The sequence below is a fragment of the Cataglyphis hispanica genome, chromosome 19 (assembly GCF_021464435.1).
Source record: "Cataglyphis hispanica isolate Lineage 1 chromosome 19, ULB_Chis1_1.0, whole genome shotgun sequence".
NCBI lineage: Eukaryota > Metazoa > Arthropoda > Insecta > Hymenoptera > Formicidae > Cataglyphis > Cataglyphis hispanica.
This window is the reverse complement of record NC_065972.1, coordinates 4,313,780-4,340,740: the sequence shown is the minus strand read 5'-3', so window position 1 is coordinate 4,340,740 and position 26,961 is coordinate 4,313,780. Positions and strand designations below refer to the sequence as shown.

The 26,961-nt window shown below is 34.8% G+C and overlaps 2 protein-coding genes across 3 annotated transcripts in view; one reads left to right on the top strand and one right to left on the bottom strand.

The window, feature by feature from the left end:
- LOC126856666 (galactose mutarotase-like) overlaps positions 1-26,961 on the bottom strand; it is a 138,254-nt gene that overhangs the window by 2,883 nt on the left and 108,410 nt on the right. The gene's annotated exons all lie outside the window — the stretch shown is intronic.
- Positions 9,549-11,450, top strand: LOC126856668 (transcription factor sox-3-like). The gene is made up of 2 exons (XM_050605399.1): positions 9,549-9,931; positions 10,656-11,450. The coding sequence occupies exon 2, from the start codon at positions 10,666-10,668 to the stop codon at positions 11,254-11,256; it is 591 nt and encodes a 196-aa protein (XP_050461356.1). The 5' UTR covers positions 9,549-9,931; positions 10,656-10,665; the 3' UTR covers positions 11,257-11,450.

Below are 26,961 nucleotides of genomic sequence, written 5' to 3'. Positions count from 1 at the left end.
ATTTCAAAGTTGAAAGTATTTAAGTATTATTCATCTTTCCCTCTACGTTTTTTAATTTATTTTTATAAGTTTTATAATCCAAAAGGAAGTCTAATTTGAACGATCACATTGAGATTTGGAAGAGAATTTTGAAAGAAACGTCTTACAATTTGATACACTGAAGTCAGCAACTTCGAATGTATGTCTGTTTCATTAATGCGAGATATCGTCATATATCATCTTGACATTCTTTCAATATTCCGGAATATTGAATTTACATAGAAATTAACCGCAATCTTTATTTAATATAAAGATATAAAAAAATTAAATAAAAAATTAATTAATATTTATAATTAATATTTAATATATCAAATCATATATATATATATATATATATATATATATATATATATATATATATATCAAAAATTTTCATTTTAATTATATTTAATATTTAAAGATCAAAGCAAAAATTGATATTTTTTTTAGAATATATTTTAATGCTTAATTCTCAATATAATAAAAGCATTTTTATTTATGATATTTTTTATCTCCGTTTAGTTTCCTCAATATAAGAATGCTTTAAAAAAACATGTTAAGTCGATACTCGAAAGTCTCGAAATGTACTTGATATAGCTACAAAGAGACTCTATCTTTTTTGTACAGAAAGAGAAAAAGAAAAAAATTGTTATAATTTTAATATTTCTTGAGCAATTATATAATAGTTTAAGTAATTTTATTCATTATATAATAGATAAAAATCTGTGATGTTAATATTAATGCAATATTTACAATGTACAATATAATAAATCAAAAAATTTGTTACAATTTTGGAATTTTTTGAGCAATTAAATAATTATTTTAGTAATTTTATTTGTTGTGCTATTGTTGAGAATCTCTCTCTCTCTCTTTCTCTTAATATTTTAACCTAATATTTACAATATATAAAGAATTAATTAATGTAAAAAAAGCAATTAATTTTCCGCATGTTTTCACATCAGAGCAATGACAATATTTCAAAAATCCAAATACGAATTCCATCTTTGATAAATACATAATAGTTTTTCCATTCATAATACCAATTTTAATACTAAAAATGGTGCGCTTGTTAATATTCTGATATGGAAAAATATTTTGTGTGCGCGGGCACACATTTCAATCCCTAATTCAACGCATTGTAGAATATCCGTGTCCTGCATTTGACAATTCCTCCTATTTTCTCGCCCGGACACCCTTGCCATCCCCTTTTCCTCGCTCGCAAAAAATTGCGATGTCACCGCGATTTCATTATTCCGAAAGATACGAATACCTTTTATCCACGCACGACAGTCCGCGCGCGATCGGAGTCTCCGCTCTCCCGGCTTTGGTCGCGCTTCGAAACAGTCGATGGAAATAATTACATTAATGGCGTCGCCGACAAGAGAGAAAGAGAGAGTGAGAGAGAGAGAGAGAGAGAGAGGGGAGGAGAGGGAGAGAGAGAAGCAACCCCGGGCGTACAGCCTCCTCGCCACCCTCCTTGCTCTCGTGTGTCGCAAAACATCCCTTCGAATGGGAGCGGAGGCACCTCGGCGGAAGCGTAACGCTCTCTACCACCCTCACCCACCCCCTCGCTATCGCCGCGAGTTATATACAGAATAGCGCGTTCCTGCACCATCCTCGCGCAAAAGCAGCGAGCGAGAGAGCGAGCGAGCGAGCGAGCGAGCCCGCGCGCGCTTTCTTCGCCGACAATAGCGTAATGCCATTCTCGACGGCGGTAACGCAACAATAGTGCCGCATCCCGCCGCTGCAAAGTAATTATCTTAATGTTCTCTGACGAGCCGGTGCGGTGCGGAATGGAGACACTCGTTGGAGACGACGACGGCGACGACGGGGACCGCCTCGTCAAGGGGTTGCCAGTTCCCGAAACGCAGATTCGTCCTGCGACAAATCGCACCTGTCTCTGGGAACGCGATCGATGTGTGTGTGTGTGTGTGTGTGTGCGTTATATGTATCTATGTGCGTGTGGAAACCGCGAATCCTCGATGACTCGCTCGTCGCGCAAAAGATGACGCATTTAATTATTATCGTTAAATACAAGTGCGGAACTTTTCTCGAGATTTTAAAATGAAAAAGAAACTTTTCATTATTTTCATTATTTTTATGGTAGAAATTTGAGAGAAAATATTATAAAAAATGAAAGCACATATTATATGTGGACATATTTTTTATATATAATTATATATATTTATATTAAATTATATATGAATTTCTCCTTCCCGCATTTATTTAATTGTAAACATATTGTATTTAATAAAAATAATTGCATGGGGCTAAAAAGACACATTTTTTTGATAAAGCACATTTCAATCAAATATCTTGTTTATTGCATTCGAAATTATAAAAGTGTCAGTTTTTGTATATCATGTAAACTATATGAAATAAATATAAATGTTTGTTTTGGAATTAAAAAAAAAAGAAAAATTACAATTCAGCTTAGTCTCTGCTATAATCAATTTTATACTTTATTTGAAAATTCAAAGCGAAGAAAATTTTATTTTCTATTTTTTCTCTAACGCATCTTGATATCAACTTTCACCAAAAAATTTTATTTGTGCTCTGAAATAAAGCACATGAATCATGAAAGGATGTGAAAATCGTACAAGAAAGGAATAAATAAATTTTTCTATCGACATAACGTAACGTATCCTTTGGATACGTTCCATTTCTGCGTACAAAAACTGCAATCTCAAAATACAATTTACACGCTTTGCGAAGAAAATCACTCGCGATTGATTATACGTACGGAAAATCAAGCAAAATCCTCGAAGGTCTCGATAGAAGAGAAATCCATAATTCCATTGGTATGCCTGCAAGCGAGTGATCCTTTGTCACAAGTCCTAGATGGTGGTAAAGGAGGGTTACAGATCCCGTCTCGATAAGAGAAAAGAGAGAGAGAGAGAGAGAGAAAGCCCGCGTTTTACCGTGACCACGCAACGCTCGTATTAACCCCCTTCTATTCTCCCATTTTCTCTTATCCCCCCCCCTCCCCTTCTCATCCCGCTCGCTCTTCTCTTTCCAATCTCAATTAGTCATTACGTCTCACAGCATAGGCGATGCCCTTCTCGAAACTCCCTCTAGTCCGTGCCTGGTTTCCGCATTAATTGCGTCTCGACGACGCTTGCAACTCCCCTACAGCCCCCTTCCCTCCGCCCACCATCTTCTCCTCCTATATAGGGTGTTTTCGAAAGGATTAGTGTCGACGCCACGAGACGCATAATTCGACTAAAACCCCTTCTCTCCACTTGGGGAAATCAGATCGGGCGACTAATCCGCCCTTAACTCGGCGTACATGCGCTTGAATCGGAAGCTCTCTTTCCGAGAGAAACGCCGGAGCGATATTTTCTTCGATAATGGCCGTGCGTATCAACGACATCGCTGATTGGTCTCCGCGTTCGCGAAGACGATCCAAAGCGCGACATTCAAACGTGCTGGCTGGCATCACGTCAACACGGCGGATTTTCTTCTCGCAAAGAATTGTTCTCAAAAATTAAAAAAAAAAATTATTTGTAACAATTTTCTTTGAGATACAAACGTGCCGGAAAGATCGAGTTTCGAAGATACAAATGCGTTTGTTTTCAAATTCACGAACACTCACCCGCCCGCCCGTTCTCTTTCTTCCTCTTGAGGAAGAAACACCCCGTAGATCGCGCACGTGTATCTTACGCACGCGGCGACGTAATTTTCAGCGCGCAAGTCGCACGAATGGGTTCCTAGGGTTGCACTTCGCCGACCCTTTCCGGGTTCTCTTTCTCGTCCCCCCTCCTCCTCCCCCCCCTCTTTCCACCGATCCCCGCCACACACCGCTGCTGGATACAACCAACCACCTACCCATCTACGAAACCGGGGAGGCAGTCGCTAATTACGCAACGCGTTCGAGCGTGTTCCTCCGGGGTGGCACCGCGATGGAGATCCGGATTTCTCTCCTCCCTCCTCCCCCATCGCCCTGCTTCACTCACCGTTGCGCCCGCACGGGCTTTCCTGAACCTGCTAAGCCCTCCCTCTCTCTTGTACCCCGTTAAGCTGCGTCCCCAACGAGCGTTAATTGTAATAATAATAATTGTAAAATATAAAATAATAATAATTGTAGAAATATGTAATAAAAAAATATCTATTATCTATCATATTTGAAATCTTGATATTCTATAAGAACAAAATGTTTATTTCATTATGTTAGACATTTGTATTATTTTATGTCTGTTATGAAAAAAATTGAAGACAAACTTCAAAGTAATCTGCAATTTTTTTTTTGCGGACACTGTTTGAATTTTCAGATATACTTCAATTTTTAGACATACTTCAATTTTCAGACACACTTCAATTTTCAGACATACTTCAATTATCAAACCCACTTTTCTGAACTTCAAAGAGGAGAAACCTTTTTCGAAACTTCAAAAAAACGACTCTGATGTTTAGAACAGATTGTCCAAAATTTTCAGACAGCCAGATCTGAAAATTCAGACAAACTGTCTGCAGCTTTTTTGCTGACACATTGTTTAAATTTTCAGACAGAATGCTGTCTAAATTTTCAGAGACACATTTCAATTTTCAGACACACTTCAATTTTCAGACACACTTCAATTTTCAGACACACTTCAATTTTCAGACACACTTCAATTTTCAGACACACTTCAATTTTTAAATACACTTTTCTGAATTAAAAAAAAAACTGATGATTAGGACAGATTGCTTTTCAGATAGCCAGATCTGAAAATTTAGACAAAATGTCTGTAGCTTTTTTATAGACACACCTAAATTTACAGACAGAATGCTGTATTTTTAGGCACATTTCAATTTTTATAGACGTACTTTACTGAACGGTTAGAGAAACGATTCTGATTATTAGGATAGATTGAACTTTTTTTCAAGCAACTAGAAATCTAAAAATTCAGATCTAGTTGTCTGGAAAATGTGTCTAAATTTTGAGAAAACTTTTTTACATAATGTTGCTATAAAGTAATCCAACAATACAATAATTTTGAACATCGAAAGAGATTGTAAATTCCTCGAGTTAGCAATGGATCTTTGAGAAATTTTAAAAATATCGGAAATATTAAGTGTAGAATATTTTTGAAGCTTGCAAAGCTCTGCGAAATAGATTATTGCGAATGAAGCTTCATCCTCCACATCTATTCTCCCACTCTTGCCTTTGCATGATCGCTTGCTCTCCACCTGCTGCGAGCTCGCAGGATGAAGTTTCCATTGCCTGCCGGTTCCTGTCGGCTTCTCGTCCCCCTCGCACGAGGAGCTAACCAACCGATTTAATTTGCAGGATCAATGTGTCGGGAGCGCTGCGTGGATAATCTCGCGCATCTGAATCACACACGGTCCACGCGCGCGAAGACGTTACACAAGTTGCGTCGGGCGAGAATTATTAATTAGCTCACATCTCCTTCTTGCCATCTAAGCGAGATCATGAAGTTCCTATAGATTTTTGTTGAATGCCTGAATGAGTTATCAAGAATAGAGTCCTCCAATTTTACAACCGACTCTTTGATAACTTTTTTCGTAAAGTTATTTAAATGAATATGCACGTGTGTGTATTTACGTGTGTGTTGTCGGTTTATCAAGCGTCGAATTTTCTCTTCGTCAATAGGATAATTGGATTTTCAAATACTGGGATTTTCGGACCTCCTGCATCTCTATACGTCTCTATAGGACTTGCATATCTGGGATATAAATTCTGAGAGCAATCATTAACGCGAGGACGAACAATTTTCATGGACGGGCGCGAAACAAGAACCCAGTGAATGTCTCGGAGAAGAGGGAGGAGAAGAGAAGACAATATATATATATATATATATATATATATATATATATATATATATATCGGATGGGCTATACTTAAATTACCTAGGAAGCATTCATACGTGGGATAAGCATTGTCATCCCAAGGGATTGTCTCGCAGACACCTCACGGGCACGCTTTATATTGCACGGGAGGGGAGAGGGAGGCACATTGGGGTAGAAGAAGCTGAAGCGGTGAAAAGAGGGGAAGAGGAGGGAAGGGGGAGGGGGGCAAGAGGAGAAACCTTTATTAGGTAGATAAGCGAGATGCGAATGCGTTATATAGATGCCCATCCTCATTTTACTCACTTCAATGCCTAATGGAATTGAGTTCTTGCAAGGGAAAGAGCCCTCCTCCCTCCCTCCCTCCCGCCCCCTTCAAACCCCCTCCCCTTCGTGGACTGGGCAGGGAAAGGAGAGGACGGGCGAGAGAACGAGGACGAGTGAGGACATGAGATAATTGGTATTTTGTCTCGCCGAATCCTTTGTGCCTCGAGTTTTAATTGACTTCGAGATTTTTCAATACCAATTTGCACCCGACTGCATGCGGACAAGAATGTGTGTACATGCGCACATGTGTGTGTGTGTGTGTACGCGCGAGATATTCACGGAGAGGCCGACGGAATGGCGACCACGTCGCCGGATTTTTTCCGCGACGGAAGAGACGCGCTCCTCGTTTTTACTTCCCGTCGTACCTTTGTCGATGCCGCGACGAGGGTGGGTTTTGTTTTTCAGGGTGGCGCAACCCGGCGTGATAATAAATTATTAGCTGACGGACTCGCTGTGTTCCTGGACTCTCTCTTTTATCCAATCGCGCACCGAGATCGATGATGAAATATTTCGACCTTATAACAATGTGTATATTGACATATAAAGAAAAAATAATTCCATATTTCAATTATATTAATTTTTTTTTGTTTTATTGCTAGTTCTATTATTTCGTTCTCGCTAAGGCGTTGAGTTTCGGTTGGATATTAAGATTTTTATCTTAAGAGCAGTCTCTCAAGTAAGATCGCTTATCATATATTCGTCGACAATTACGAAAAGAAAATGCGATATCAAATAATAATAAGAGAGAAAAACATGGAGTGTTCTAATTGCAGTGGCAGGAGTATGTCGAATAGTAATCGTAATGAAAGCACAAAACAGCACTAATACCGTTCGTCCTGAAAGCGAATGACGTCTATTCGTTCGCTGAACATCCTTCGGGAATCGAGAAGGCGAGAGAGGAGGATCAGGAGACGAGAGACGGAGAAATTGTATTCGAGGATTGAGAAAAGGGGGCAGCGCACATTACTCTCTCCTTTCGCTGCTTTTCATTCGCTAATTCAAGTACCCTATAGTCGAGAGAATTTTTTGCATTGTACCCGTAGATTTCCCATAGGAGGGTAACCGTCAGATTTCGCCAAGCATTGTTTCACGAAAGCGGCCGCTCTCCTCTCTCTCTCTTTCTTATACAGTATATGTATATGTGTGTAATATAAATATATAAAAGGTCGAAATTCACTGTGGAATAGGACCTGCCATTGATTACTCGTCGACGATAACGAAAAGACTAAGTATAAGTAAACAACGATGAGCAAGCATTCATTCAATCGTTACATGTGTCGCTTTAATAAAGAGCATTTGTGAATTCGTTTTTTTATTCGAATGATTTCCTAACCAAAATTGGAGTTAATGAATGCATGATATAATAATTAATGAATTGATTGAAAGAATATGATAGAGAAATTGACAGTTTTGTTTGCTTTTTCTAGAATTATATATATATATATATATATATATATATATATATAATATATATAATATATAATATATATATAATATATATAATATATATAATATATATAATATATATAATATAACAAAAGCATCATCTAAGCGAGAGGTGGAGTCACAAGTAATCTGCCTGCCGATACCGGCCTATCGCTTTCCAATGCGCTCATTAGCTCACATATTTTAATTAATAACGCAAAAACTGTTGCGAATTTTGCAAAATGGTATAGGACTTTTCGACTCAGTTTGGCCCACTCTACCTTCACACTTCGGGTGTGTCAAAATTTTTAGGACACCCTGTATATATATAATTCTTTTATATCAAATGCATTTATATTTCAATTGTACTTCTCTTTTTTGCCGCTCAGAATTATAAATTAGAGACACCATATTTAATTAACATTATAAATAATAACAAACTCATAATTTATAATTTCTAGAAAAGCGTTAAAAAGTTGTCTGTATCATAAAGTAATTTCCGAGTGAAAGTTTCAAAGTCATATAGTTTTAATTGAGGGACAAGGTCAATAGCTGCTCTTTAAATCTGAAAAAGGATTTTTCAAAATAGATAAAGATATTATCCTTTAGTTCTACTAACAAAAAAAGTGTTATTTATGACTTAGTTCTTATTAGCTCAAGTAATTTGTAAATGTTTACATTAGCTTACGTTCCATGAATCATTTTCCTTTTGACATATATTGTAGAGAGTCTCCTAAATTATACACGCTTTGAATTTTATGGCGCTGTTTTTTGATTTGCGATTTTGAAATATCATAGTTTTGTATGTACTTGTACCATCTTTTTGATATATCATATTTGTGCGTTTATATTTTTTATATTATTGTTTATATTTGCTCGTTATTGCGTCACTGTCATATTGATAAATTTTTCAAAATTATGACAGAATTATACTTTCTTGCAAAAAATTTGTAAAATAAATATAATTTAATAAGATAAAAAATTATCATTTTATTTTTTAATATTATCTTTATTTCACCTAAATATTTTATATTAAGTATTTATTATTAAAAATAAAAATAAATATTTAAATAAATGAACGGGGAAGGGATGATACCCTTTCTCCTCCATCCACTTCTACAAGAACTAATGTAATCCAAATCTAATTTCAATTTAAAATCAGAAATAGGTTTGAATTAGAGTAGTTTCTTTTGCGGGAGTGGGGGTATAGGAGAAGGGACGTGACCCCTCTCCCGCCTACACTTTTTCTTTATAATAAAATGAAACCATAAAATATATAATTTATAACCTTCATAAAAAAATTTAAAATTAATGAATTCGATATACTTGTGTATTTAAATCTTTAAGTAAATTTTTAATAATAAATAGCTTAATTATAATACTTAATAGTGATGGAACCAAAAGAGAGTTCCACAAAATTCAAAGCGTGCATTACTTAGGAATGTATCTTTTACAATATATATTAAAAGGAAAGTAATCTATAAAATGTAAGTTAATGTGAATATTTACCAAGTAAGTTTTTTAGTCAGATATGCGAATAGAAATAGAACAAAAAGAAGTAGATGGAGGTCATGATTGTCTCAATCTAAAGCAACTATCCGATAAGTCGAGAAAGGGGAAGTGAGGAGGGAAGGGGAAGGCCAAAGATGTGCTTTCATCTTGATAAGAATAAGTGCGCGAGAGTAATCGCACACAACAATTATCGCTTCGCGGTGACAAACGGAATTCCCCGCTCCCCAAACAATATATAATAACAACCCCGATGCGCTATACGCTATTTGTACTTCATCATATCGAGGTAATCGATAATAATAATTGCAAGCGAGCGCGAGCGATGTATATCGCCGAGCTTGGCGACAAAGTGCGACGGAGCGGCGACGACCAATCGAGCACGAGGGGTTGAACCTGCTCGAGTGGGGGTTGTTGTTGGATCGTCCGGTCGACCTTCGAACCAGAGGCAGTGACGCTACACGCCCAGTTCGTAAGCAAGACTTCGCAACGGATGCGACAGAATAGGAAAGAGAAAAAAAGAGACAGAGAGAGCGAGAAAAAGAAGAGGCCCTAAAATAACAGGGCAGAATACGTTAGCTGACGAAGCAAAGAGGATCATGCCAGTAGATACCAGAGTGTTGTGTTGGTTGGACCGAAGCAGTGACGAATATGACATCCGGAAACATGATTTCACCTGAAGGTTGGACCGAAGCACATATGATATAAAATCTCTCGTTGGATCAAAGTTCGACGGAAAATATCGTGATTAATCGACAGTAATTGAATACGACTTTAGATTAATTATTGATGTCAGTATTAGCGTAGTATTGTAATAAAAGAGAAATCCAGTGAAGATAAAAAACAGTGAAGATAAAAAGAAGCAGTAAGTCAATTTCGAAATTAATTAACTATATAATAAAAAAATCGAGTAGTCGTCTGACGATCTCCATATTTTCAGATTCGACAACTCCCTCCCTCCCCCCATCATGTCATTTCGTATATAAATTGAGAATTAATAATCAAATTAATAATTGATATATAATTATAAATTAATTAAAGTAAAAATATAGTAAAAATCTAGTATCCACGCATGATTTAAAAACGGGCCTTTATTACGTCATATTCCGTTACATAGCAAACGGTATTATGCGATAAGTGAGATGTAAAATATGTGAACTATGCATATAGTTCACATATTTTACATCTTCTTCAGACTATAATTGCTGATATATTATTTTTATTATTGGCAATGACCGCGATAATAGCTATTACGTGAATGATACAAAAACTTATTCACTCTAACTAACTTGCTAAAATAAAGGCTAATTTTAAGTGTGATAAGTTGGCAGTGGCCGTACGAGGCATATCTTGATAACAAGTTTTTTTTTAATCATTTGCTCGGATTAATTTAAAGTTACGCGGAATTTGGATGCAATAATTATCAGGCAATTGAGTGTCGTTTGAGTTCTTAAATTTTAATCTACTATTTATATTAATTATACTCTATAAATTTTAATCTAAATTTTAAGTTTCCTATACATGAAAATAATAGCTCTCTTGTCTGAGACAGAATATTTCAGCGTTTTTTTTTTTTATTAAATTAATAGGAAAAAGAAAATGAACCAAGAAGGAATGCAACAAAACTTCGAACAAATTTCTAATCCTCCGCACTGTTGGCCATGTTTGCTAAATTGTCCATCTTACTCATCTCATATAACAAATGATAACGCCGGACAGCAGAAGCCGCACATCAAACGACCTATGAATCCATTCATGGTGTGGTCTAGCGAAAGGCGCAAGGAGATCGCCAAGGAAAATCCGAGGATGCACAACTCGGATATTTCGAAGCAGCTGGGCGAGGAGTGGAAGAACCTGCCCCAAGAAACGAAACAGCTATTCATCGACAAATCGAACCAGTTGCGGGAAGACCACAAGAAACAATATCCGGAGTATAGATATCGTCCCCGAAAGAAAATCCAAACGGTCATGCTTCAACCCGCTCAAGAATCCTTACATCAGGGACCTTCTAGTGACTATATTAGTGGACATCCTAACCCTGTGTCCCTTAATTTTATTTCTCCCACCTTCAATAATAACTATCTGCCGCCGGTTTTAGTTTCATCGATACATCCACATTACGCCTCATATAATCCTGAGGAGCAGCAAATTAATTATTTGCCGTCAAATTGTCCTTCGTATCAGCTTTAAGAATACTCACAAGATCACTTGCTTGATACCAAAACATACTGCTATCTCATTCTTTTACCAATAACGACTTTTGCCAACAATAACGCGTTATTTATAAATCTTACAATTATAAGCTAATTTATTCAAGTCTTTTTGTGATCATTTAAGATAATATATTCATAAATATTTAGCAGTAAGTTTATGATTATATTATATCTTTGTGCAAATATAGAAACAAAAAATAAAAAATGTGCACAAATGAAAATCAATTTTTATATTTACACCAAAACTAATATTAATTTAAGCTAAAATTTCTTCTTTTATTATCAATATATTTACATAAATATTTAATAATTAAATATTTTTTACAATACAATTTAAATAAATTTTAGTAAAATGGCATGTATGTAAAATATAAGTCATGCATCTCCTCTTCTTGCTATGTTAGAACTTCCTTTGCTGTATTGATGCATTTTATGATGCATAGAAAAAAGAAACTTTTTTTTCCACAAAAAGAATGTCTAACACGCTTTCGAGAAACGAATTTTTGCACAGTGGGGGAGTATTTTCTAATAAAATTCAACAAAGAAAAACACAAGAAACTGGAAGAGACTGAAAGAGGAAAAGGAAGAAAAGAAAAAAGGGAGACAGAAAAATGCTATTTAGAAAACTGCTATTTAGAAAACTGCTATTTAGAAAATAAAGCATAAAATAATAAAAAATAAAATGTTTTTTTCAGTAATGATTCATCTAGTTTGTTTAAGTTTGTTTCTTAAGTATTTTTCGAAAAATAATTTGACAAGGTTAATAAATTTTGTTTTCAGCTTTCTAACTACAATTGTTAGACATCTGTAGATTTGCTGGGAGCAATACTGGATTACAAAACACGCAGTCTAAATAAGACTTTAGATATAACTTTAAAGTTTTTAAAATTTTTTAAAATTAAAGATCCATATAAAAATTATAATAAAAGCACTATGTGTGTGTTTATGTGTGTCCAAAAAAATGTGTTTGTAATATTTTATTAAATAATATTTCAAAGAAAAGAAAAGCACAAAATATTAATTTTTTTATCAATCATTAATCATTAAAAAAAATTTATAAATATAAATAATAAAAAGTATAAGTAAGAGTTTAAAAATAGTTGAGAATTAACTTTTGAGAATATATATATTTTTCATATATTTCTTCCACATATTCACATATATCTTTCTGTTAATAAATAATATCATTAACACAATAAATTTCTATCAAAATTAATAAAAATTTTATATTTGAGTATAGGAAATTATTATTAGATATACTAAAAGAGTCTTAAATAATCTCTTTAACTATATCAATGCTAAAAAAATGTTACAAATGCATAAATCAATACGGAAATCTAGTATTAAAATAATGCAATCGATTTTTTTTCTATCAGCAGTAAAATATGAAAGTACAAAGAAAATTAACTGATTTACTAACAGTTTCTTATTCGTGATATTACCAAGCATTCAGAAATATTTAAACGTGTACTGCTGAGCACTCGACGCAATAGTGGCATTGTGTTGATCATAAGAATTGAAACAATGTGCACTCCGGGGTACCTTTCTTATCGGACGGTAACAATGCGTTGAATAAAAAGGACGCTTGACGTTTGTTTTTTGCAATAGATTCTTAAAAATCCGATCCATCAAAAACCGAAATGTAACCGAGCCAAGGACGATGGAGATGAAGAGAAAGATGGAGAAGAGAGGCTGGCGATGCCTCTGAAAATATGTTAGAGTTTCCGTCCTTATGTCACGTCATCTTCAAAACCGCATTCAACTTGGTTGGAAGTTCAGTTTTTGCAAGGAGAGCACTTCTAGAAGGTTCCGGGATCAACGAGGGTGACATATGCCGTCAAGAACAAAAAAAGGTACCTCTCATGTTGACTTAACTTCTGTCATGCTTCAATCATGAAACGGACGAATATCCCATATAGCATAAAAAAGTTACAGAAACATTATTATAGATATTTAAATGTAACAATGGAATATTCTATATATATTGGGAAATGTTGCTACAATGTTCCTGTAAGATTATAGTAATATTATAATGTTTGCCCTTTTAATAATATTGTAATTTGAAGTATAATCTTACATTAACATACTTGTAATAATGCAATGCATTATTATGCAAATATATTTATAATAATATTAAATACAAATATTTTTTATATTTACAATATTTTTTCTTAACATTTATGTTTTCTACACTACCTTATATCTAATTACCGTAATTACAAATGTTATTTTATGTATATTATAAATATGACATAAAAACACTTGATAATGTAATTAATTAAATATCAAAATAATTAAATTTAAATAATTTAATACGTAAAATTCAAAAGTTTATTTATATAAATATTAGACTCTATTTTAGATCGTAAGTAGACAATAAACGAATAATTTTCATTTTTTCGTATATTTATTGCAAGCTTGCAAAGAACAGTTAGCAAGAGATTAAAAGTGTAATAATTATTTTTATCGTTTTAATTTTTGATACAGTACTAACACAGAGAATTCAGATATTGAACTAATTGTTGAGAAATTGGGCAGATAAATATCCAAAAATTAAGATCATCCGTTTATTGTCTATTTATGATGTAAAATAGAGTCTAAAATTCATACAAATAAATTTTTAAATTATACAATTAAATTAAATTATTTAGAATTACATATATATATATATATATATATATATATATATATATAAATAATTCTCATAACTAAAACTCAAATATGAGATGAATAAAAACATTGTCGTGCATCCCGGTAGTGGTAAATAAACAAATTAGCGGGTGAATATTGTTTTTTTGCAAACTTTTTGGAATGTTACGATTCGAGGAAGGATGAATCAATGGAAGGGCGCTACAACTATTCTTTATTATCTCGAAGTCAAACGTCTCGTGGCGCGAAAAATTGGGTCAAACAAAGTAGGTAGTCGAAAATCAGACAAACCGAGTCGCTGTAACTCTCGTTATTCAGATATTTTTCGGTGATCTTTTCGGTAAGAGAATTTAATCTCTTTTACAGCTTTTATAGGTGCGATCTTCGGGCTGGAAATGAGAAGGGGGAGGAGGGAGGGATGAAAAGCTTGATTTAATTAATTAATAATATGTGATTTTATTCGTATTAAAATAAATGAGTTTATAAATACATGAAAAAAAAAATAAAAATAAAACATTGAGTTGAGGTTTGAGTTATCGGTATGTGTGAATTTGGGTGTGTGTTTCTTTCTTCGTATGTGTGTTATATTAGTGCGGAGAACATCGATCAAAGTGATAAGGAAAAGATTCTATCTCTAAAATTAAATTTCTAACCGGTTATTACAATGTAAAAGTATTTTTAATTATAGGATAAGAAAAATAAAATCAAAACGTATAAGCAAATCAGTGTATATATTAAAAACGGTCGAAAGGGTAATATAAAATTGATCGCTAGCATATGTATTAAATTAAGATCAAGATTTAAAATTTTTTAAGGCTGATTACCGGAACGGGTTAAAGTACTGCATTTTTCAAAAACATGAGACAGTAATTATTACTGGCGGATTATTTATTGATTAGATTTAGATTTAACACGCTGTTTTATTCTTCAAGTATTCACGTATTGTCTTTGATCACGTTACGTTTCTCCGAGTCGGGAGCGTTTCAAATGAAGCTAGACTGCTAGAGGTTTCTCTCCGCGTGCGCGTAATACCTGAACTGCCGGTGATTAGTTAATTAAATTAGTTTCAGCAATTGAGACGACGTTAGCGGACAAGAGCTCCCCCTTGGCGACGTTTGAAAGCCGCACAGCGGTGTCTAAAGGGAAAACCGGAAGCCTTTGTGCTGCCTTGAAGCCAGCCGAAAAAAGGAGCTTGGAACGATTGCGTCGCGTTTTCCGCCTTTGCGGAACAAGCCAATCGTTCGGAAAAGCGTTAATCAAGCAATTTACAAAGAAGCGATATAATTAGCACACATCGTAATTAAAATGCGCGCGGCAAACGAAGTCATATATAAAAAAAAAAAAAATTACATTTCCTACAATAACAGCAAATAGCAATGCAAAATATAAGGATTTATAATAAGAGAAATGGAACACATACACAGGTTCATATTTTGAGAATTAATAATTAATGCACTAAAAATAAAATATTTTTAATCACATAAATTTAAAAAAATGTTTTTTTAAATGAAGTCATTTACCCAAGTAGAAAGGTGTCGAAGGTCATTTCTCGTCATATGACATCAATCGACTAAATAATGATGTAACATAGACGTGATATTTTTGAAGACATCATTATCGTCATAGAAATAACGTCATTCAATCATCTTTTTATGATTATTTATTGACCAATTAATTAATGTTGTTAAAATAATATTAAATATTAATATTAAAATTAACGTATTTATATAAGGAAAATAATAAGTATTTTGTAATATTTATAAAGTTTACATAATTTTCTGTTTAAAATCCTTGAAAATACGGTATTATTTTCTTTTCACTTTTTGTACATACTGAAAATATTACATAATTATAAAATATTATATAGTTTTAATAATTAAATTTAATGTACATGTTTTCATATATCCAAAATTATTATTTGTATTTTAATATTTCATAAAAAATATTGTGCGCAACATTTTAAAACTTAAAAAAAAGAATAGTATTATAGCCGTTAGTTCGTTTGTTTACCGCTAAGGAACGCGCGATCGTCTATTCTCGTATGCAAATTTTAGTTATGAGCAGTATATAAGCTATAAAGCTTGCAAAAAGCTAACTGACAGGTGATTAAAATGTGTAATTAAAAAATTACAAAATGTAATTATTTCTATTAGTTTAAATTCTGATATAATCCCAACATAGGGAATTTAGATCTTAGACTTTTTTTTTTGAAAATGGGACAGATAAATGTCCAATAAAGATAAAATCATTCGATTATTGTTTATTTTAAAATATAAAATATATATACGTATGTATATAAAATTATATTTATTATTATTTGTAATCCCATTAATATATTCTATAATTATTATTTTACTTGATAAAAAGTTAAAACTTCGATGAGTTTTTTTTCCCTATTAAAAGAACAATTTTGAAAAGTAGCCAAAGTTTACTAATTTTATATGTCGTGTATATATCATCTTGTAATCCAGAAATGTCGTCAATTTATCGTCATAAATATGACGTCAACGGTCTGTGACTTAAGACTCATTTTAACGTCATTTTTACGTCGTTTATAAGATGATTTTGGAGTAACCAGTGACGGTGACTAAAAAATGACGTTATAATGACGAAACCTTGCTACCTGGTTAGTAGAATAAAGATACAAAGACAAATTCTTTTTTATTTTCAAAGAAAAGCATACACTTTGCTCTTTTATTTTATATTTTATTAAATCAAATATATTTGATGTTTGAATGAAATAATTAATTCCTTTGCAAGTATTTAAATAAATAATTTTTTTTTAATAAAAACAAAAATTTTTGGATTTAATACATTTTTTTTAATATAAAATTTTTTAACAACCAATGCAGATGAAAAGTGTAGGACTTTAAATTCTTGAATCTTTCCACTTTTAGGATATTTGATATTAAAAGATATTTCAACTATTAAATATTAAGGGCGGTAAAATTTTATTTTTTTGTCTCGAAATTGTAATACATTCTTAAAAAATAGCTATCGAGCATGTCAACGAATATTATAAAAATAAATATGTCTGAATTGTAAACTTACAATTTTACAAACCTCTTCGTTTCTTTTTCTACACCTTCCTATCTATTTTTATATCTGCTTTCACTTCAATATCTCTCAATATCTTTTACTGATTACTTACACGATCAATTTATTTCACAGCTGTCATCGTTGTAATTATTTACATCTCTCCGACACAATATTCTTCCACAATATCCCAAACTTTTCAGAATGTTCAAGATGTACGGCTTCGACGTGCGGTAAACTTTCCGCGACACCGAATCGCGGCGATTGCCGTACAAGCCGAACTTCTCGGCTTTTCTGCGCCTGCCAAAACTCTGCAGGAAAGTCCCTTTATAAGCGCGCTAAATAATTAAGAAATCCACTTAGGACCCACATTCATCAGGCCGATAAGCCACGCCGGAATCGACTATTCTTCAGCCAGCCAGAATTAAGTCGTCGGAAACGGACAATAGTCATCGAAGAGAAACGCCATTCTTGGAAGCCTTTCGCGGTGCCACTTCGAGAAAAACAAGCCTTTCCCATTTCCGACAAAAGTCTCAAGCATCGGCTTGTCCGCGCTCGAACGTCTCCGGGGGAGGTTTCAGCTTCTGCGATTGTGCTAAGACCACCATTCATCACGATTTGATTCGAACGAAAATTTCCGGCTGCGTGGCTGGAAATTTGATAAATTTGAAGCTTATTGTTACTCTTCGATAAACGTACGTATATAATTTGTCAGTAAATACTTAATCCCTTTCTGATCAGTGTGAACCTAAAGTCAGTATCCTCGGATATGGCAAAGATACGAAGACAATCTTTATTCTGGCCGACGAGAATGTAACTTTTCGTCGTATATCTCAAAACATCCTGAAAGCTAAAGAAGATTCGAAGGGAAAAGGGGAGCGCTCAAGAGGGTGGTTAGCGGAGGAAAAGGGGGATATAGTCAACGGAATGGTACTCCGCGGACACTACGCAAGTTCCCTTTCAGAAAACATCCCGCCACTGCCTCTTGACCCCTCGACAGCAAGAAAATCGTGAATGTAAACCCTTTAATGATCTCGGAAGCTTTTTGCCTTTGCCTCTTCAGGAATATGTTCGCCCTGAATGCGCGACGCGATCATCAGTGAAATGAATGACATTGGAGGCTTAAAAAAAAAAACAAGACTATTTGCGTCTTAGAACTCGACTTTATTTATATGATTAACTCAACCCGTCTCATTAAAATATAGTAATACAAGGCAGAAAAAATTTCGAATTATCTCAAAATCTCAAAATAAAAAATTGGAGAATTTGTCGAATCTGTCGACAGATCGCCAAAATTGATAGAGTTATTTTTCAAAAATCCAAGCTTTTTGCTTTCGTCTCTTCTTGTTTCAATGGGATTTCTCGAAGAACATATCTAGAGAATTGCGCCATCTGCTTTTTTAATCCGTCAATGTCATCGATAAGCGCTATATATACAATTGAAAAATTTGTATTTGACATAATTATATCGCACGTCTCAAATAGTCCACATAACATTTTTGTGTTATAATTAAACATAACATGGATATGTTAAACAGACACTAATATTATGTTAATGTTTCAACACAACATAAATGCAAACGTTATAATAATGTGAAATAAATTTTGTGTAAAATCAACATATTTTTATGATAAAATTAACTGAGAAAAAAAAGTTGTTCATGGTTTGTAGTCACTCTCACTCCTATTAAAGAATAAAATTAATATTTTTTTTTTTTCCTATAAATTTTAACAGATAAATCCTGTCACTATTAATACAGAACATATCTATAATATGTAAAATACAAAACATGTGTGCACAAGTGTTGTTTTTAAACTTTTTTCTGTTGTTTTATTAATTTAATATTTGTTTAATATCTTTCTTTCTCTTTCTCTCTCTCTCTCCGACACTCGAGCAATCTCGTCGCGAGTTAAATTCTACATGAGCCTCGGTATAATATGACCCAAGGTTTCGAGTGGGCCGTCAGTTTTCCTTTAGCCCCTTTCCTCCCTCTGTTCGACTCGTATTATGCGCCACATTCTTACGTTTCGCGCATACGTCGAGTGCGCGCAGGCATTGACCCTTAGCCCTCGTGTAAAAATGGCGAGGGTCTCCTTTCTCGCCGTAAAGAAGTTATACATTCCAGACACCTTGTTCGTCGGTATTACTACGGTGATTTTATTAAATCAATTTTGATTGCTTGGTGACATTTGAATGTGAGAAAAATTACTCAGTTTTTTTTTTCAATTCTGAGAATTTTACCAACGCGCATACGTATTTTGTTTTAACCCCCGCCTACAAATTTCTAAAATCGTACATCCATGAGTTCTCCCGGAATAATAATAACGAATCGTGTGTCAGCGCCGCAAACGCATTAATCGAATCGGCGCTGATTTACTATGCGGGCCACCGATACAAAAAAAAAAGAAAGAAAAATGTTTGCGCTCGTTAAACGCCGAATATATGACGGTGATATTTGCCAATGTCAGTGGACGGCGCTTGAAAGATAGAGACACAGCAACATGGGGGAAAGAGAACGATTGCGGAGGGTTGGCGAAGCGAGGCCGCGAGCGTATGTTTTGTCTGCGACGGTGGGGCGATGATTGATGACGCGGTTAATGATATTTTATTAGATAGACACTTTGGAGGGTCAATAGACAACGCGAGTGGATGAATAATAACTGTATCGCGGCGACGCTTATTACAATTACTCCCGGTGATGCTATCTCGGTGTCAAGCTCGCTTCCACAATGATGACATCTATTTTATTTTTTCGCACGCGTGATTATCTTCTTACGTGGACATATAAGTTTAAAGAGAATAAGATTTTATATAAATTTATATGATTTTATAATAATTAATTATATAATTTTTTTTATGTAATAAAAATTTATATAATATTTATATTAAATATTTCTATTAATATATTTATAATAAATATATATTTGTATAATTGATATATTTATATAAATATATTTATACAAATATGTTTATAATAAAAATTTATATATTTTATTTAAATTTTAAATAAGTTTTATAAAAATTAAAAGATAATCAAATTCTAATATTGATGATTTAATAAGAAAAAATGAAATTTAAAGCAATAATTCCTCAAAAATGATAAATTAATTGTCAATATATATATATATCAATTCTTAATACAATCGGATTTGTTCAAAGAAACAAAGGATCCCTCTCGATAAACGTGATAAAAGCCATATTTTTTGGATTATCCTGCATCCGAAAGTTCATTTTCTCGTGTCGTCAGTACGAGCTATAAATATGGATTTGGAGGGGAAAAATCAAGAGATTGCCATGCACGTACAATCGAGATAATAATAGAACGGTGATAAAGTCTGCCTTAATATCGTATTTACGATTGGCTAGTTTATTGGCCGGCTAGTTTATCGAGTGCATCTTCACAAATGACAGAAATTATTATAATTGAATTTTTCGAAATGTTAATTTTGATGTTAACACATTTTATTAAAACTATCTTTATATATAAAAATAGTTCTTTAAAGAACAAGAAGGAAAATAAAAATAAAACGCTTGTGAAAAAACAAATTTCGCTAATGGGAAAATTTTTCCAAAGAGCTGTCCAATATATAAATATTAGAGAAATATCATTTTATACTCGATCGCATCTAATAAATACTGTCTATCATCTAAAAGCCTATTCCTGATTCCCTGATTGCTTCGAATCTCATCAGTTGGCAACGTCGAAAAGTATATCTTTGATGCACAGACAACACGATCGCATTCCGCGAGACGAAGCAGCGATAGCCGAGATAGGCGTCATCCAATTAGCATTAATTACCGATTTCTTTTTAATTAGTGGTCTCGCCTGAAATATCGCACATATCATTTTTTGCACCGTCTCTCTCCCTTCCCCGCGACACGAGAGAGAAAGAGAGAGAGAGGGGGGGGGGAGGGTAGGAAGAGAGCCGTATATCGCGTTATCGGATATATCAGACGAACGCTTTTCCGCAGGATGATTTTCTTTACGAACGATTGCCGTGTCCTCTTCGGATGCGTGACGCCATCGCGATCCATTGCTTCCGATCGCTTAATTACGCAGCGATTGCGTCGGGTAGATTTTAATTAGCGATCGCTAATTATTCGCATGTCCGACGCAGCTAACGCAAGCGTGTCCTTATTGTTCAATTATTTTGTCTTTATTGGCGCAAGCCAGTCTCTAATTTTAATTTCAAAGGATCGTGTAACACACACACACACACACGCACGCACGCACGCACGCACGCACGCACGCACGCACGCACGCACGCACGCACGCACGCACGCACGCACGCACGCACGCACGCACGCACGCACGCACGCACGCACGCACGCACGCACGCACGCACGCACGCACACACACACACACACACACACACACACACACACACATCGTCTCTCTTATCTCATTGATACGTCAATTCTTTCCGATTATGCGGATATATGTTTTTAAAAAGAAATTTATATCTATTTCGAAAAATGTGCATCTTATGGTTGAGATCTTTTACTTCAATCATCTGAGATTTCAAAAAAAAAAATCTTTTCTGTTTAAAAATCCTGCGTTTATAATACATTTTTTTATTATTAATATATAATTTCAAAATTTATTCTTTTTTTTTAATTTATCTTTTTATAATATTATAATATTATTATGACAATAAAAAAAATTTTTAGCTAGCATAAAAATATGCTAAATAAAAAATGTTGTCCATTCTTGTGCTATTTTTAACAATAAGAGAGAGAATAATGTGTAGCATCTTAAATAAGAAATATATAAAATAAAAGAAATATAAATAACTGAGAAAACTTTTTATATAATACATATAGGTAATATCTGTGAAATTTAATTTTCATTTAATATAAGTCGTGTTGAAAGTGTTGATCGATCAATTCCAAGTTGATTGCAACGAGACTGTACATTGTAAATAATTTGTACACTCTTGTATCTTCTCGCGAGAAGAGAATCTTTTGACGAAATTAACGTGGACAAGGACAGATCGTCTGAGATTAGTTAAAGTAAACTTGTTGGCGCGAGAAGCAATCTCAGTCCCGAGATGGCTTTACAAAAGCGACGGCTCTCGGGCCGCCGCCGCTACCGAAGCACGGTTACTCGCGTGACTGAGCAAACAAGGTGGCACGTCAGGAATGTTTGTTAATGATAATGACCATTAGAACGTCGAGCGCGCTGGATCCCCTCGCGATGATGATTCTTTCACTTAGCGCATCTCGGTGCGTCCGTCGAAAGCTCCCGTCTTATGTTTGCCCGATGATAACAAAAAGGACACTTCGTTTGTCTCTTTCTTCTCCTCGTCGCTTCTCCTCCCTGAGTGCTGCTTCCGAGAGAGAACAGGAATTGTAGCAATCGATGCGCGTTTCTCTTTCTGGACAAATATTTTCATTAACTACGAGCCCGAGTCCATCTGTTTTTATTTCAAACTCATGCCTGTCATCCGATTCTTTCTCATAGAGGACTTGTTCGTTTTCGTGCGATTGACACTTTCTCTACTTTGCGGTGTTGTTAAAGAGATTTTTATATGATATAATATAATTGTGTAACAAATCGTTGATCAAAAGGTGATAGAGACGATTGATGTACATAAATGTGTGATTGTAATAAGAAAATACAAAGAGTTTATATAAGTTTATCGTTTTGTAAATTAAAGTATAAAAATCAGCTGATCAAAAATAAAAAGCATTATTTGAAAAGCTAGGAAACATAATGGATTTTTATAAGCTGATTCTTAAATTTAAATCTAAAAAAATTCGGAAACATTAATTCTCTTAATAGATGCATATTTTTATTCTTTGTCTTTTTGTAATCTTGTATTTTTTATTCCGCTAAATTTTTGATATTTTTAAAACTATCGATACATATTTGACTTTATTAAGACATCCGATAATTTATGAAAAACAATTTCAAAAGATTTATAATTGGTGGAATTTTTCTCGGAAACGTAAAACCTTCGTCAGAAATTTCGTTTATCGAATGTATTTCGAGTTGAAAATTCGTCGCTTCGGTCGCTTATGGAATTCGTTGTGGATCCCACGGGGTCCTCCCCTGTCGCCATTAGTATGTGACGAATTTTACACGTTGGTGAGAATTACATTAGAGAGAATGACTCGCGAAGGCCCTTCTTCTTCCTGCACTCATCAAAGGGCGCTCACTTCCCGAACGCGTTTATAAGTCGACGAAATTAATTCCATTCTCTGGACAATCGAGAAAAGAGAGAGAGAGAGAGAGAGAAAGAAGATGCTCTGTCTTTTACCTCTATTTACTCTCTTCTATTCTTCTACAGACGCGCGATTTCTAATCCGCGATATAATCCGAATGATTATTCGTTGTTAACGCATGTCTTCGGTTAACCACCGGCGTTAAGTGGAAAATTACGCACCTGCCCGTTGTCCAAACCAGTCTTGGAGATTAACCGCTCTTATACGACGCGCCACGCTATTTACTGGCTTCACGTCATCCGCGTTTCCAGAGATTTTCTACGGAGTCGAGAAATATATGTATAATTGAGATAGCCTTGGCAATAACGTAACATGTGTATACAGAAAATCTACGCTTCTCTCTCTTCTCATTTAAAGTAAAATGTTTTCGGTATCATTGTGAGATTTGGTCAAGTTTTAGATTATAAAGATATTTACTAGTGATAAAAAAATTCAAGTATATATTCGGACTTTTAAATGAATATTAGAATGTTCATTCAAATAATTGACAAAACCAACTAGAGAGGAAAATTTGTTTTTTCATTAAAAAATATGCCGGCAAAAATTTTTGTTAAATATTTAACACATTCACGTGTTAATTCATATTGATATTATATTAATTACTTAAATAATAAATTATTAAAACAATTGGAAAAGGTGTTTAAAAAAATACAATGTGCATATTTTTAATTTCACGCAATAGATATGTTTTGTGTTTTATTAGTGACAGAATTTATCTGTTAAAATTTACAAGAAGAAAATGTAGATTTTATTCTATAATAAGAGTGAGAGTAACTACAGAGCGTTAATATTTTTTTTTCCAAGTTAATTTTAATTTAGTTTAATTTAATTTAAATTTAATTGATTTTAAATTTAATTTTCCAAATTAATTTTTATTCTAAATAAATATTTTTATTATAATTAATTTGACATAAAATTTATTTCAAATTACCATGAAGCTTGTTTTTATTTTGTGTTGAAATATATTAATATAATATTAGTGTCACCATTTAATATATTCATATTAAGTTAAATTAACACAAAAATTTGTGTAGGCTGTTTGGAACACGCGATATAGTCTATATTAAATTTAATACAAATTTTCCACTGTGCATTATTAATTTTAATTCAAATTGCTCACTGCAATAAAATTAATAAAAATGCTAATAAAATTAGTGCACCCCAGTTTGTGTCTCTGAATTTGTCATCATCTTCCAAGAATCATCGTTTCCCAATCGAGTTAGGGGAATAGGATATATCCTAACGGCGAACCGAAGGTGTTAATGCGATCGAGTCCCGCAAACAAACGCGTCATTAAATCCGCCGTGATGGTTTCGCGGAGAGGCCTCTCTCTCCGTGGACGAGGATGACGACCGACCACTGTCCGTGCAAGACAACCACGCTAGCGTGTGCACGCGTGTTGATGTGTGGGGAGGTGTGGGGAGAGGGGAAGGGAGGAGGCAACCTTGCTCCGTCCGTGCATAAACAAAATGGCCCATAAAACCTCGAGGCGCTAATCCGCGCAGAATGCCGCCGCGAGGATATTGTCAAACCCTCCTGCGGACCCGTTCGCTCCGCAGCAGGACCAGCTGATTCATACGGCCATATTTCACGTCTTTATGCATTCGCGAATATTTCAGGCCCCGCCAACGTCGGCAACGGCTAGAGGGAGGGGGGAGCGGAAGGGGAAGGGGGGGCAGAGAGAAAAGCTTCGACTTCGCATGCATTAGCGCTGCGAAAAATTTCGTATTAAAAATCTATCGAAGAATTCGCCAATCATCTTGATTAAGTCTCTCAGTGAATATATACAATTTTACAGGAATCAATCGTTCGGATTAATCGATCGATATTCGGACACTTAAATTCTTAAATTTTGAAGAAGTAAAAGTCACTTGCGTACGCGAAAAATTTTGTCCCTAATGCCTTTTGACTAGAAAGTAATTTCCATATCGCAGTATTTTAATTAGAAAAAGAATCATCAATTCTCTAAAAAATATATCTGTTGTAAAATTTTCTGTAAACTTTTGACGATTACAAAGCCCAAGCTAAATTATAATTAAATTAAGTTTCAAACACATGTTGAATAATGCCGAAATTAGGAGACGATTGTTTGGTATTTTGCTTAAAAATAAGCTAAACTGTTTGTTTCATTCAAATCGAGCCGACCCCTCGATGCAGCGGTCGATGATCGTAAAAAATTCATAGGCAGCCGGGCATTCTGGTATCCCGTCAGGAGATACAATGATCGCTACCGTGTTCTGGACCCCGGTGTCCTGAACTTCCAGTCGATTGAATCACACTGTCTTATCCAGTCGTCGATGGTCGGGCAGCCCGCTATGAGTTTCGACAAACGGGATGGGGGAAGAGGGGGAGAGGGGGGAGCATGTGTCGCACGATGCAAGCGGCTATTGTGCCCGATTCGGAACGATTAGGAGCCACTAAATAGTCCGGACTGATCCACTCAGGCCGAGACGAGTCGCTTCGCCTCGGAACACCTCACTTAATCCCACAAAAGCGAACGCATCGGATAAATAAGCACGAAAACGAGGGGGGACGGAGATCGGCCGTGGAGAAAGATGATGCGTCGAGAAAGATGAAAATATAATTCTCTCTCTCTCTCTCTCTCTCTCTCTCTCTCTCTCTCGATGTTAAAATATTATATTTTGAATCACAGTCTCTCTCTCTCGCTCTTTCTTCTCTTCAACTTGTTGATTTGCATTTTTATTTGCTTTAAATTGATAAAAATGTAATTTTCACTGGCTCAATTTTATAGATCATCCAAAAACAAGTATTCTCATGAAGATAGATGATAGAATCATTTGTTCTTCATTTCCTCTTGTGTTTCTTTTCCTTTTTTACTTCTGCTATCTTCATTTATGTAAACCTATTTCTCACAAAATTAAGGAAACTGAATGAGATTAAAATCATTAAAGAGATCAGTAAAGAGAAAAGATGAAACCGATCCTGAAGAATTCAAAGATCATAGACAGACCGCCGGTTCCAGCATCATGGAACCTCGGAGCCTCCGCTAATATCCACACCAGCAACAATTACGGATTAATGGCATTGTTCGCGCGTATCTACTCGAAATGTACGAACGCGCGTAGGTCTCTATGGTTGTATATATACACACACACACACACACACACACACATACACAGGCATATAAATGCGCCGGTGATGCATCAACAATGGCGAGTGGGCTCTGCTCGGCGACCCAACGAGGTATTACCGGGCGAACAAGCATGCAGTTTGTCCCCCATTGTCGCCGCTCGATACAGTGGGAATAACGCACCCACCCCTAGCTCTGTATTTGCAGTATTCGGTGCTCGACGGTGTCCGTCCGCCCGCTGTGTTTGCCGTCGCGCGGATCTCTTCTTACCCCGCGTTTATATCCGATTTCAAGTCGGCCATTGTCCCTGGCGTTGTCATTGAGCTTGATAGGTGAACACAATATCGTTGTCGCCGTCATTATCGTCGTTCCATTCTCGTGTAGTGGAAAGAAAATTTAAAGTGTTTCGCGCCCGTATTATTTGATACACCATATACGATCTTGGTCATCTTGAAACGAGACGCCGAAAATAGTTAACGAGAAGAAACTCTTTATTACCTTAACAAGAAAAAAGTTTGTTTTAGTAATATTTTGAAATGTTCGGAGATGGGAGAAGTTCATTGGACACAGTGCAATTGGGGACGACCACTCGCATCGACCGATGCCTAGGATAACCAGTGTACGACTGACCAATCAAATGATCTCATTTTCAACTGGCCAATAAGCATTGTATTCAA